This window comes from Leptonotus elevatus, chromosome 7 (assembly GCF_054856555.1).
Source record: "Leptonotus elevatus isolate MCC_2025b chromosome 7, RoL_Lele_1.0, whole genome shotgun sequence".
Lineage (NCBI taxonomy): Eukaryota > Metazoa > Chordata > Actinopteri > Syngnathiformes > Syngnathidae > Leptonotus > Leptonotus elevatus.
In genome coordinates this window covers 6,200,441-6,214,719 of record NC_141245.1, presented here as the reverse complement: position 1 = coordinate 6,214,719, position 14,279 = coordinate 6,200,441, and the positions used below count along the sequence as shown (strand labels likewise).

General features: G+C 40.1%; 1 protein-coding gene and 1 long non-coding RNA gene across 2 annotated transcripts in view; one reads left to right on the top strand and one right to left on the bottom strand.

The window, feature by feature from the left end:
- Positions 1-14,279, bottom strand: part of LOC147170667 (ephrin type-A receptor 4-like) — a 58,875-nt gene that overhangs the window by 30,101 nt on the left and 14,495 nt on the right. Inside the window, exon 4 of the mRNA XM_086079968.1 lies at positions 2,472-2,627. Within this exon, the coding sequence (XP_085936094.1) occupies positions 2,472-2,627 (156 nt within the window). The remainder of the gene's footprint in view (positions 1-2,471; positions 2,628-14,279) is intronic.
- On the top strand, positions 343-3,563 carry LOC147170668 (uncharacterized). The gene is made up of 3 exons (XR_015095513.1): positions 343-476; positions 1,659-1,755; positions 3,279-3,563. It is a non-coding gene; the product is annotated as an uncharacterized LOC147170668 (long non-coding RNA).

The following is a 14,279-nucleotide window of genomic DNA, read 5'->3' as shown; positions in this document are numbered from 1 at the left end:
AAAACAAAAAAACATCAATCCATTTTGTCATCATTTTGTGTGGATAGACATTTAGTCCAATGGTCACCCCCCCCAACCCCCCCCCCCCCCCCCCCGCCCTCGTTTGAACACTAGAAAGAAAAAAATACTTAAAATATTTTTGGGTGGGTGTTGAAAGGAAGACACCAAATTGTAGGATGTCGAGGGGAGTGTGAGTGACAGCTGTAATTACCCATCGGGCTGAAAAGCAAAAACAAAATGCAGAAGGAAAAGAGCAGACGACAAACGGTGGATGGCTAGTTCAAAGATCAAATGTTGAGCGGCTGACGAAGCGGGGGCCAAAGGTCGGTTGCAGTTTGGAACGCAGAAGATTGCGATGCACGGTCCAATAAAAGCAGCCAAGTAATGAGCTATGGCAGCTGTTGCTTGCAGCAGCCACACTTGAATGCCACACTGACTAACAGGACAATGGGGACGATGTCAGCCAGCAACTTCATGTAAGTGAGGCCACATAATTGGCTCTAGAGGACTTATGATATATATATATATATATATATATATATATATATATATATATATATATATATATTATGTTAGGGCTGGAACGGTTTGCGAAAACCGTTAAAACCAATCGGTTAAAAAGTTTAGTAATTAGCTGTGAGAAATATACACTTTCACTTTTTACGCTAATTCATTTTTCTAAAACTGCATACCAAACTGAACCGAAAACCGCGAGCACAAAACCAAAAAACTAACCGAACTGTGGAATTTGTGAACTGTTTCACCCCTAAATATAACTGCATATAAACTGAACCGAAAACCGTGAGCACAAAACCGAAAACCGAGCCGAACTGTGGAATTTGTGAACCGTTCCACCCCTAAATATGTATATGGGGAACAATTACTAATCCTAACTTGGTTGACAGTTAAATAGCACTAAACAATCAATGCACTTGCCTTTATCCAAGTTTTTTTGCTCTGTCCCGACAGCTATTGGAAGCTGGCTGTGCCGTTTACCTTGCACCAGTCATGCATTGTAACATTAGAAATAAATTGCTAAAAAGCTCAGCTTGCGTTGTCTGACTGGCGAGTGGCGACCACAGTGGACAGAAGGACTACATTTCCCATGATCCTTAGATGCAGTAGTTCTAGTTCTGGTCAGCAACTGCTACAGATTAGATGCGAATGAGAACGCAGATGTGAATTTGAAAGTAAATAGGAAGGAATTTAAAAGTTAAAATGGGTTTATCGTATGAATCACTATGACAACTGTGTGACTGACGTACACATGACAAAAATGAGACGCCGGGACGGGACCTGTGTAATATTGGGACAAAACAATGAAGTTGGTGAAATCCACCGGGAGGTGGAACTCAAGGCTCAAAAACAGGACTGTCCCGGTCAAAACAGGACGTCTGGTCACTCATGTACTTGTATTAAACCCGTTTAAAATGGTACATGCTAATGTGAGTAGACATTCACTTTAATAAGAAATCTGCGGCTTAACCATATGTTCTCTGTGATTCAAATAATTAATTGGGCAATTAAAAACGGCAAATCAGGCTATTTAAAAACTCCAACATTGCTTCATTGTAAAAACATTTCCCAAATCAAGCGGCATTTGATTGCAGATTTATCAAACTCCATGGGAATCATTTAACCATTTGGATTTGTTTCAGCTCGGAGAGTCAAAGAATCTGCCTCTTGTCTGATCCAATAAACCGTTGAGCTGACTGATGAATCCACAGGAACTTGACAGGTCATTCGGGCCTAATGGTGAGCCAGCTATGAGCAAAGCAACTTAACAGATGTTTTGGTTGGTAGAAATTGCTTTATGACACATGCTCAGTCAGACATAAGCATCTGTCACACGGAAACAAAATTGCTGTTATTTCCTGTGCAGCAAGGGAAAGGGCCCTTTTGTTTTGAGGGTTGATACTTTTCCTTAGTGTACATTTCGACCAATATGAACTGCAAGTAGCATGACTCAGAGGGGGAATGAAGTCTCAAAAGAAAGGAGCATCAGGAGAATGCATGATTCTCAGTGGTATTTGTTTCACCAATCATTGTGTGTTTGGCAAGGAATTGAATAACTGACTCATGCTGCTGGATCAAGAAAAATGGAGACCAAGAGAGGGACAAAAAGGGATTTATTTTACTTTGCTCTCTATTTGTCTTTCTCTCTCACGCTCATCTACTATTTTGCAATGTCTGTGGAAAAACGAATCTGGAATGTTTCAGTTTGTACCCAGTTTGGATGTCGAGGACTGTGACTGATCACTAAGTGCAACCTGAAATCAAAATACATCTTCGAAAACAGCCCACGGCAGCATTCAGTGTATAAAAATGTGCGACTGGCTAACAATTTATTACTTTGGCAAAAGCAGCATTTGTGTGCGTAGCTTTATAGCCACTGCACTTGTTTTATGGCTTATGTCGACATATTACAGGCTTTAACACAAAACCTTAAACTCGATGCAGTATGTACTTACGGGTGCAGGGCATGGATGCCGGGTCTGTTTCGGAGCGGAAATATCCCTTGTCGCAGGCGCAGGATGTGGAGCCCTCCCTGACAGAGTAGCTATGGAGTGGACATTTGGAACAGGCGCCATCAGTCGCCAGGGCACGGTAGTAACCAATCTTACAGGCTGAAACAAAAAGCAGAAAGCAAAATTGTTATTGTTATGCTGTAGTTTTACCTCAATATTTTCTACATTTCACTCACAAGAATGTAAACCAATTGTTTAGTGAGAGAATGAGCAAAGTGGGGGTGACATTTTTTAAACAGAGATTCAAGGTGACCTGTGAAGCAACAGTTGCTATGAAATTGCGCTTGACATTATGCAGTGTATTGGTAACACATGCGCACATGCACAGACACAGACACACCATCTGAAATGGCTAGTCACCTAACACTCATTTTGGCGACAGTGCTACCCTTTCTCTTGTGTGACATTTTGATTTGAGGGGGCTCTTCTTTCAAGCAGTTTCTCCATCGTATTTCAGTTTGTATAATGGCTGGGGGAGTCCACTGAGATTATATTTCACCCCGAGTGCTGCACCAGAGTAGGCGAACAAAGGAACAATTCTCTGAAAGGTGCAGCACAGACGGTCACAACAGCGATTGGACCAAATAACCTGTCGATCCAGGAGGCTGCCATGTGCAGCGGAAGGTATTGAGAGAAGATTACTGGTTTGGATTTTGGTAAATTGTTCAGTGAGTGTTCTACATCTGTCATGGGGTGGTTTGTTGACTAGCATCTCTCCAATACCTAATTGCAATTTCTTTTCACCCGCAGTGAGATTCAACTTGTGATCCTGTGGTCATAAAGCCAAGTACTTACAGACTGAGCCACCGCTGCCCTAAATCTAGATCGGGAACTACACCAAATTCAAATGAGTTCCTCTTCAGCCCATGCTCCACCCCTGAACCAACATCACTTTGTGCTGAATCCAGCTGACGATGACAATTGCAGAAGTAATGAAATGAAATAGCTACACACATGTAGTGGTCCCCCTAAAGTACTATATAACGAACAGTCACTTGTCAACTTTGTACACCTGGAAATGGTGCCTATCTTCATATAGACTTTTAACACACATTCCACCAACCAACTGGCATCCGAGTAGACACAAATAGCAAAGGAACTCCACTAACCCAATAAAATACTGTGAAATCCCTCACTTGAAGGCCTAATAAAGTCTGTATTGGGCTACGTCTCCTCTTCAGCTGCTGGATTAGCATAGCATGGTGAGCTGGGCTCGCTGCTACCTGCTGAGCCATTCTTTGCCCAGTCCCACTGGGTTTATCAGGAGTAAATCCCTGCTAACGCTAAACTAAGGGCCTCTTTGATTGTGGCCTGCAGGGGTGCGTGAAGCCTATATTTCTTTTTTCACAGTTGCGACAAAGAGGAGAGATTAGTCAGGAGGTGCTTTGTGTTATCTATCTGTCTTAACGTTGGGGCTCCAACACTAGAATCAGCAGTAACGGCACTTTGGATTTGTGGGTTTGTTTCAGGGGTTGTGACCGCTTCAGGTGACAAAAGCCATAGCTGCTTTCAGAGTTTGTACATGTGCGCTGACCAGAAAAGTGTCTTGAGTTGAGAGTCGGGTCACCCAGCTGTTTGAGATGGCGCCCCTCAGCTAAAAGCTGTAGAGAGAGTTAATTGAGCCGCATGCTTCACAGCCTTCAGGTCTGAGCCTCTTAGAAAGAGACACAATTTTAGGGCAGGATACCTCAAACTGTGCACGCTTGATGAATTTTTTTGCTCTTCAATCATTAAGCTGATCCTTGAGCCCCCACTGGCTATTTGAGAATATTTTCCCCACCATCCAAATCTGGTAGCCATCAGTCATGGCTTGGCATCATTTTTCTGTGGTTTTTAAATCCTGGATATTTTAAAATATGTTTAAAAATGTGATGTCAACATATGCGGGCTTGTTTACAGCAATATCTGCCCTGCAGAAAGTTTTTCAGGAAAGGAAAGAGAGAGGTTGATGTCTAAGTAAAGCTGGGGAATTTGCTTCCTATTAGGACAGGGAGCGTATGTGAGGAAAGAGAACCGCAGCAGTGGGTGGTCTAAGAAAATGTGGCCTTAGAGAAATATCTCCCTGAAGAGCCGATGGATTTATTACTGTCCGGGCCAACGTGGCAAACCCATATGCAAGCACAAATACTAGTGCGCAACAACAATCTTGTATTTTATTGTATTTTTTAAGTCTGACAAAAGAGGTCACCCTGTCAACTCTCAAAATCATAAACACATTTTTTATTGTTTTTGCTCAGTCATTGTCTAAATTCTCACTGTACTTTTCTTTCTCTTGTAAGCTTTCTCTCTGCAGGATTCCTTTTCGATAGAGATGGTTTGTCAGGTGCCAAATCCCTAAGCTAAGAGATCAAAGGCGGACAAAAGACTGGTGACTTACTCTATTCTGAAAAGGCAAAGGATGGAATCCCACATAGTGTGGGACATCACATTCTTCCCCTTTTCTCCCCCAGAAGCCTTTTCAGTCCTCATCTTTTCTCTTTTCTCAAGCTTCCTCCCACCACATCCACATCCCAATTGTTTGTCAAATAAAGCACATTTGGAGGAAAGGAGGGCATGGTTTGAGGTATTTAATGAGTAGTTTTGTTCATGTGATTGGGGTGCGTCTGCTCGTAATTAGTTGCACTGCATGTGGAGAAGAACATTTTTATAACAATGGTGCATGGACCAGAAAAACTAAGAAAAAGATGTTGACAGCAATAGACAAGCAAGTCAACTATAACCCAGCTAAGTTGTCCTGTGTGGCAGCAGCCTACACAGCAGGCTTTGAACAGTGACGTGTTCCAAATAAAACATCAACCTACACACTCGCCAATGGAAGCCCACGTTGAATGACCTGCATGCAAAGTACGGGTAAACTTTTCTCCTGCCTACACAACAAAAGTATTCAATACACCAGGGACTGAAAGCGTTAGAGAAAACCTATGCAACAATAGAACGCAGGAATATAAAACCCAGCGCACAACACTATATAAGCTGGCTCTAGCCTAGCCTCTCTTATGATAAAAAGAGAATTAAGTTCAAACTGCAATGTTGCCATTCTTTTTTCATGACTGTGATTCATCTTCTTTTGGGTGTTGAAAACCTGTTTTCAGTCATAACAGACACTGAGCGCTCTTCAGAAGGGCAGTCAGAAGCGTCTTCACACAAAGCTGCTCTTTCAAAAAAGAAGGAGCGATCAGTTTTCAGCACTCGAGGGCAAGGAGAGCCTCTGCTCTCGAAAAGCCACCACGCTCTATTCAAGCGGACTTTATGCCATATCTCTCTTTGTCTTTGTGACTTCTACTCATTTTCCTACAGGTGGAAAGCAGATGAGATTCCTGTTTGAAAAGTGTTTTGTTTATCCTCTGGCGGCAACTCCTGTCTGGGTTTAACAAACTGCACTAAATCTTGGGAGAGTGTGCTGTCTTTTTTTTGACACAGATGGATGACATACAACAATCACATCCACCAACCTGAGCCACTGGTTGGTAGTGGGGATTAGTGAGGACGACTAGCTGCTGAATGTTAGCATCTGTCAGAGGAGCAGCAGGAGAGTGGAGCAGGTTAACTCATTAATTCTGTCACAAGGGGTTATTAATTGCCTCCGGCCCTGACGGCGACTTGCAGCCACACGGCCGGCGAAACCTATCAGTGTGATGAATGAGGGACACACGGTCACCGAAACTGATCACCGTGATTGATGATACTTTCAACACACGTCTTAACCTTGACCTGGCGGCAAAAAATGTCTCATATCTTATAAGATACAAAATTAATGAGTCATTAACGCGGATGATATTAATACCAGCGCTAATGAAGGCCAACAACAACAGACAGTGAGGTTAACAATGTTAATAATATTCTGTTGATAATTGCCAAAGTTGTGCTGATGTTGGCTAGCATCAGGAGGTCCAATGGGTGCCAGTATTTTTTTTTCCTGTCAAATGATTTATAAGTGATTGCAGCAGGACCAATTTATCACACAAGTGCCAACCAACAACCCTGATTAAAATGCCTGCTTAAATGCAAATCACAGAACCCCAATGAGGGTGTATGAATAAAATTTGCAAACAAATGTAAACCCTCACACAGAATTTGAAAAAAAAAATCTTAATAGCAGTGACATATTCTATATTGTATTTAAATTGAATACCAAGCATGTACTTTGTGGTTATGTTATGACAAATGCGCTGGAGAGCCAACTCATTTTGTATTCTATGGATTGCATAAAGCTGTAAAAATAATTTTAATAATAATGAAATATTGTTAGGAAGACTTCCTGCATACCAAGTACTCCACCTTTGTATGCACACGTAGACCTTAACTTCCTCTTCAACTCCTCTATAGCCTGGCACTAAGGAAGAAAATGAGTACAATAGCCTTATCATAAAAATCTGAAGTATTCCACCCAACCTCTTGAGAATGGTCAAGAGAGACCACACCTTAAAATCCAAGGCACAGAAGGTGAATGTAAGAAAGAAACAGATGAGGAGAGACTTGATTTCGAAGGATGAGAACAGCCGTTGTTAAAAAGCTAGCAAACAGAAGCATCTTTGGTTGATTCTACATTTGCATCTATGCCAGACTTTCTCGGGCGGTTGCCACCTAAACCTGTCACACCAACTGAAGAAGGGCCCTTGATGAACTGCAATGTACACTGCGGTGTATCATGGCCTGTATAATTCAAGGCAAAGATAGGGCCATGTACACAGACAGAGTCTACACACATTCACATTAGAATGGGATGTGATAGAAAATATCTGATATACCCTTTCAGCTTCATCTGATAATGATCAGAGTGTGCAAGTCATATACAGTAAGTCCAACGAGGGCAGCCGAGGGCACAGAAATTTAGTATTGTCTTTATGCAATTTATCTGCAGCATGATCTCCGGGGAGTGAACAACTTGTTCATGTGTGTTTGATTAGGCAGTAGAGCTGGATGCTTTCCTGACATTGTTTACAATGAAAAGAGCTGGATCTGAATTTATCGTAAACAAACCAAACAGAAAGGTGGGAGGTAAATGAGTATGCAAATGTGGTTATGCTCGGGGACACACCACTAAACAATGGAGACAGCCAAACTGCTCAACTCATAGCATGTCAAGGAGAATGGGGCAGGAAAGGGGAGGATGTGTGAGAACACACACAAATACACACTAAGAATAGGTAAGAGCAAGAGGAAGTGATAGGAAGCCACTCTCAAAGGGGCCTCATATCCAGTTCTGTAAACAAATGTAAGCCACATGTTGAGCTGCAGCACAAATAACATAACAAATCACTACAATCTCCAAATACAAAAGAAAAAAGTCACATATGAGCAAGGATGAATTTGTTTTTGATTTTTCATAGTTAGCTTTTATTTGTTTTGGCTTTTGGTTTTTAAATTCAGTTAGTTTTAAGTAGTTTTAGAGTACCGTAGGTTTAATTAACTAAAGATGAGTGAGTACCGATACCAGGTATCAGAATCAGGCTTGTTTTTTAGGTATCGGGTACTTCTGGAGGCTGCTGATTAGGATGTAACGATATCCAAATGTCGCGATACGATATTATCGAAATATAAAACTCACAATACGATAATTATCACAATATTGTGGGAAGGATGGCGTCATTAAAAAAGGCTGCAATATTGTAAGAGAAAAAAAAAGCACAATATTGTGCTTGTGTACATAACAGCAATGCACATAAACAACATACATCTCTAATAACACTTAATATTGAGGCACTTACTTGCTAATGCACGCACACATTGAGTTCCTCCACATATTGACTAGATTCAAAAGCATATTACATTCCCCTTCATCTGACCATTAGCGTGGATTTTAAACATAGAAGGGCCAAAACATGCCGTATGAAAATTCAACTGAACTAAAAAAAACTAGCCACCAGAAGGTGCTAGAACTACACAAATGGAAATCAACTTGACTTTTTTAAAAGATGTGCTGCTTTTAATATCGTGACGACGATATTGTGGCAATTTTAATATCGCAATATCACGATATAGCTGTTATCGTTACGTCCCTACTGCTGATACCAGCCACCAATACTTAAAGCAAAAAAAAGCTGACCGAATAAGACTTCCTTGGCAATAGTTGGCGCAAAACAGCGGCAGTTGATACACGCGAATCATCATCGGCGTCAGAAAGAAATGTTTTGTTTAAAATGTTTTGTTGTTGTGTGAAGTGAAAATGTATGCATCAAAAGTACTAGAGGTATTGGCATTCTGTATCAGAGAGTACTCGAATGAATACTCATACTGGTATCAATCTGAAAAAAAGTGTAATCATACATGCCTGACCAAGATGAAAACGACATTTTCACTATAATTATATTTAATTAGCTTTATAAACGTAAATGGTAGATTCAGTTAGTTATTATTTTTTTAAACACACTCAGTAATTTCATTGTTTTTTGTTAACTATAATAACCTTGAAATGAGATGTTTATATTTTGACACCCAAACAAATTACAGTACATAACTTCAAGCTTCTAGCCAATCACATTAAAAGATGGCATTGACATTAGTAACTGAAATTGTACAAAGTCTAATCAATCTGTAAATTGATACAACCTAAATACTGCACAGTGCACAAACTATAAAAATTCCGTTGGAACACATGAAAGTGTTCCAAAAAAACAACTTGGGTTTATTATATTGCTACTATCATACTATCATATGTGTTTGCTTAACAACAAACACGTTCAATATGTGTCCACATTCAGTACCAGTCCAAAGTTTGGATACATCTTGTGCTTCCAAACTTTTGAATGGTTCCATTTCTATTTGAACTAATTCTAAATCATATTACAGACTTATTGGCCATGTGCGCAAGAGCAAACTGCAAACGTTGTAGTGTCTGTCATACAAAACACGATCAATATACTGTATGATTGATGCAAGTGACCTCCTGTGTAGTCAGTACGATCATGTCGATACCTAGCATGTTCACAATTTGACCTACTTTACAGCAGTGTTAGCAATAGCATATCAAACAAAAACAAATAACTAAAATCGCCACACTAAGCATCTTAAAAATAATAAATTGTATACAGCAATGCATCTGCTTGAAAACAAACACTTCAATGAAACCATACACATGCAGTCACAACTAAAACCTGACCAAAAAAAACACATAAAACAAAATGTCATTGTCAACAGTTGAGTAGACATGTTTGACAACATCAGTGACTCGTACATCATAGGTTGACTTATAGATGAAAATGTGTATTTTTAAGCTATTTGTTTAGGTAAATCTATGTGGAGCTGCCAGACGACAGCCTGTCTGGGGACTCGAAACACCTTCCATTGTGCATGTGTGTGTGTGTGTGCTTGAGGGGGTGTGTACACTTCGCAATCCATTGTGGCACTGGAACGTGTGTGTCTCCACGAAGTGACATCCTTTCAGTATATGCTACGTGTGCATGCATGTGTTACCCGTTGTACCTGAAGTCTGTCCTGGATCATTAGTTCCTCAAAAGTTTATGACAACCCAAATGACTTCACTGTCATGGCTGTAACCTTTGACTTCTCTTGATGTCAACCAACCTCATCTTTCTCTTTCACTGAAAAGGTTGAGGTCATTGCTGCTGTGGAAACAATATTCTGACTAAAATGGTACTTGATGCATGTGTGGGTGGGTGTATATCACTGGTGTGGAGCAGAAACCTCATATATCACAATTTGTCTTTTTTTTTCTTCTTTTTTTTTTAAACAAATCTGTAGTTTTGGTCAGTCCACATGTTGACCAATCTAAAGTGTTGAAAATGGCTTGTTCTCTTTGACAATGCAATGTTAATGGTTAAACAAACAAAACAACTGTTTTTGGGGTCTTCTGAATTTGGAGGTACAAGGTTTATACAGTGTGTGTGCGCGTGTGTGCGTGTGCGTGTGTGTGTGTGTGTGTGTGTGTACATTCCAATGTTTGCTGATAATGCGTGTCGTGTCACCTTCAACTTGCTAGTGGGTTTATTCTTTCCCACCCTAACTTCTGGTTAGTTGAACGTGTCCTTGCAGCGGACTGAGTTACTTATTACTTAATACTCTGTATTATCTTTAATCTGAGAAACACAAATAGTGGTCAGATAAAGGTGTTCAAGTAAGACAGTGAGCACCACTAGAAGTGCACCAAAAACAAGGTTGGAAATAATATTTTGCATAATTGGTTGTAAAGTTATGGTAGCATTACAGATTATTGGACTTGCATTTTTAGGGAGACCCAACCACGCTGAAAAATATGCATGTTAAATTTGTTGTCTAAATTGTTGTAATGTGAGCATCCATCTATAGAACAAACTTTGCTGGATGCTCCTTGCCCAAATTTGCTGTGGCAGAATTACAACAATATTTGTCATTGCGGCAGATACTGTACAACAAAATTGAAGGCACATTCTTGTAAAGTGCAGTAAAAAGGGTACAAAAGTATATCACACATATTATCAAGTATAAAATAATAAGAGGAATACTCCCCAAAAAAATCACCATCTTGGGACCATTATGTGTTTCATTTTATGTAAACAGGAAACATGTAAAAAGTCCGGACCAAATTGCCATGCTTTGGTGTCTCCCTATTCTTTCAACCAAAATCTCAGATTTACAGTCCATTGATTCCTGATCTAATCAAGGCAGTCCAGTTGCCTCACTGACATTAAAATAAGAGTCTGAAGCATGTGCTGTGTACACTATTTGGTACAGGTAGCGGCAGTGACAGTAATATCGTCCGCAGCCACCGTAGGTCATGACCCGACTACAGCAGGCTTGTTCAGAGAGCAATCACCATCAATACCCATAACCCCCCCCCCCCCCCCCCACTTCACCTTTCACCTCCCCAGCCATTTATCAGACCAACTAGACAGAAGTCCATTCATCATTGTCTAGTCTTCCTTCCGCACACATCCTCCATTTAACACATATGCCTCTTCTTCAATACATCTATAGGCAACTGTTGTATATTCAACCACTTTTGCTTTTCTTGACTCTCATCCATAATCATTTTTTATTTTTCCTTCTCTTTATCCCTTATGCTCTACATAGTGTGTGCCTGCGAGGGATTGTGGCTTTCCTCTTCCCCTTCCAACAGTATTTGACAGCTCACTGAGGATCAGAAGGGATCATGGTTTCTAATCCCAGAGACGTGCCCCCGCATGGACACACCTCTGCCTCTGGTCACTGATCTGCAGCTTTGGATCCCCAGTGCTGAGAACACTACACATTTTCCAAATTACATTTTCAGCTTACCTGTCGAGAGGGTGCAAAGCACAGGGAACCCCGAGGTGTGTTAATGCACCTTACACATCTACACTATCCTATGCATGCAAATACATACTCATATTAATACTCAGTCAACTTCAGTAGGATTGTTAAAGAATTACTGAGTACGTGGTTACCAAATTAATCTGCAACAACAAATAGTTCTTTTTGTATATTTGTTCAGGAAAAATATATATTTTTTATCTATATTGGTACATTATGTGTGGTAGATGTTCATTGTGGAGTAAGGATAGATAATAGATGGTCTCTAACAGACATACTGTAGTTATATATACAGAGGTGGAGAATTTACAAAATGTTGCTGGTCCGTCATTCGTCAGCTCCCTGGCCACCTTCCTGTCATTGTCAGTGCGTCATTTTTTCAAGCTGAGTTGAACTGTAATCGTCAGTCTGTCATTTTATTTTAACTACGCTCCTGTCATGTCTTCGTTCCCACCATTTTAAGGCCGTCAGACAGAGGTTGGCATTTTGTTAGTGCGTCATTCGTCAGTGTTTGACAAAACAGGCGTCCGTCAGTGATGGACTAAGAGGTCCGTCGCTACTTGACCTGGTTAGTGACGATTACACTGACGAACAAAAGACAGAGACGGAGAGTTTCACGTCATTTGAAGACAAAACAGGCGTCTATCAGTGACGGACTGATGGAATACTGACAGTATGCCCACCCCTGGTTAAATATTAATTTTATGCATTTAGATATTTCATATAATTCCTCAATGAATGACTGGGGGTAATCAGTTACTGGCTCATATAGTTAGTGAGGCATTGGGGTGCATTTGGAACGACCACAAATATTACAAAATTAATGTGCCTTGCCTGATAAAAGGTTAAATCAGCATCTCACCAAATGCACTTTGCACTCTGATTTAACAAGGTGATTAGATTAGGTTATGAATTGCATCCTAAAACAACCTTGCATTCAAATCCTGGGATAATTAACCACTGTACCATTTGCAACCCCTGCCGTGATTATAAATGGGGTCTGAGTTCATTAAAATGGATCCTGTGTCCTGTGCCAGGGCCCGTCAGATTACAGAGCAGCCCTTTATTGCAAGTTTTTTTTTGTCATATAAGACCTAACTGATTGCCACAGAGCAGCCTTTGATTTGGCCACTGAATCTGTGCCCTGGAGGGAAACGGATGACAACGGAAGAGTAGCGAAGACCACCACCTATCACCGGCGAAGGATGAGGAGAGCTCAAGATAGAAATCAGCAGAAGAAAGAGACACTGAGGGATGTAACATTTTCAAGGTGTTTGCAATCACCCTCCTATTGTCAGACTTTGAGTGAAAGTTGGCCATGCGTCTGATGAGCTGTTGGCCTGCTTAGTTCCTGCCTCATATCCCACTGACTGGGACACTAGTTTGATACAGTCTATGATGTCAACTACCAGGTTTGGGAACGTTACTTTATAAAAGTAATTAGGTATAGTTACTCATTACTTACTCAAAAAAGTAGAGTTAGAATACATGTTAGTAATTGCATTACTTCATAATAGTAACTCGTTACCTGGCAAAGTAACTATTTGCACTACTTAAAAAAAAAAGTTGTATATCAAATAATTTTCTATTTTTTTATTTTGTATTATTATTATTATTATTTTTAAGGAATTTACATTATGTCCAGGCTATAAAGAGTGTTTTTATTGAATATTTTGATAGATTTTTGTGAATCACTCTATAATGAAAGATATCATATTACATTCTACTACAGCCAATTACAACATCAATCAGAATAAAATAAATAAATAAATAATGCTGGGTATATGGTGATTTGTGGCACACATATGTCATCCTAATATATGTAATTTGCAGACAGTCCTTGCACAGACGGTTAAGAGAAATACAATTGTTGGCGCTATTAATTACACTACTTGGCGAGTGTTTCACGAATGTGTCGCTATTACTTATCTTTCTTTTCAGAGTTGTCATGGTGCTTGTGGAGTTGCGAAGTCCCGAAAAGAATTGTCAGTAAATCACTCCTCATGGCAGTCGTTTTTCGGCAAATCTCTAGCAATGTTATTTTGACCAACGTCAGTCTTATAAAAAAATTTTTTAATCAGTTCTAGGCTAGGGACGTGACTCTTGCTAATAATGCTAACATGTTCATTGTGAAAGAAGATACATCGTGACACGCTTTCCGCGGTACATACAAAATAAAAGTCACTATGCATTCCAGCTGTCAAAGTGCGACAACAACAGTGCCTATAACTGTGCACAAAAGACACTTTCATGAATGGACTTCCGTGAAGGCGCTCACGACTGCGCAACCTAAGCTTATTTCGAGCCTTGAAACTAATAAATCAATTGTAACATAACGCATTTCACGTACAATAACAATAACTAAATATGAAGAAAATAACTAGTTAGATTACTCCGTTTATAAAAACATAAATAAAAAAAAGGACAGAGTTACCAACGCCATTATTTTAAACGCTGTTATTCCCAACACTGTCACAACACTACAAATGCTAATCAAATCGCTAGGATAATGACTTGGAAGCA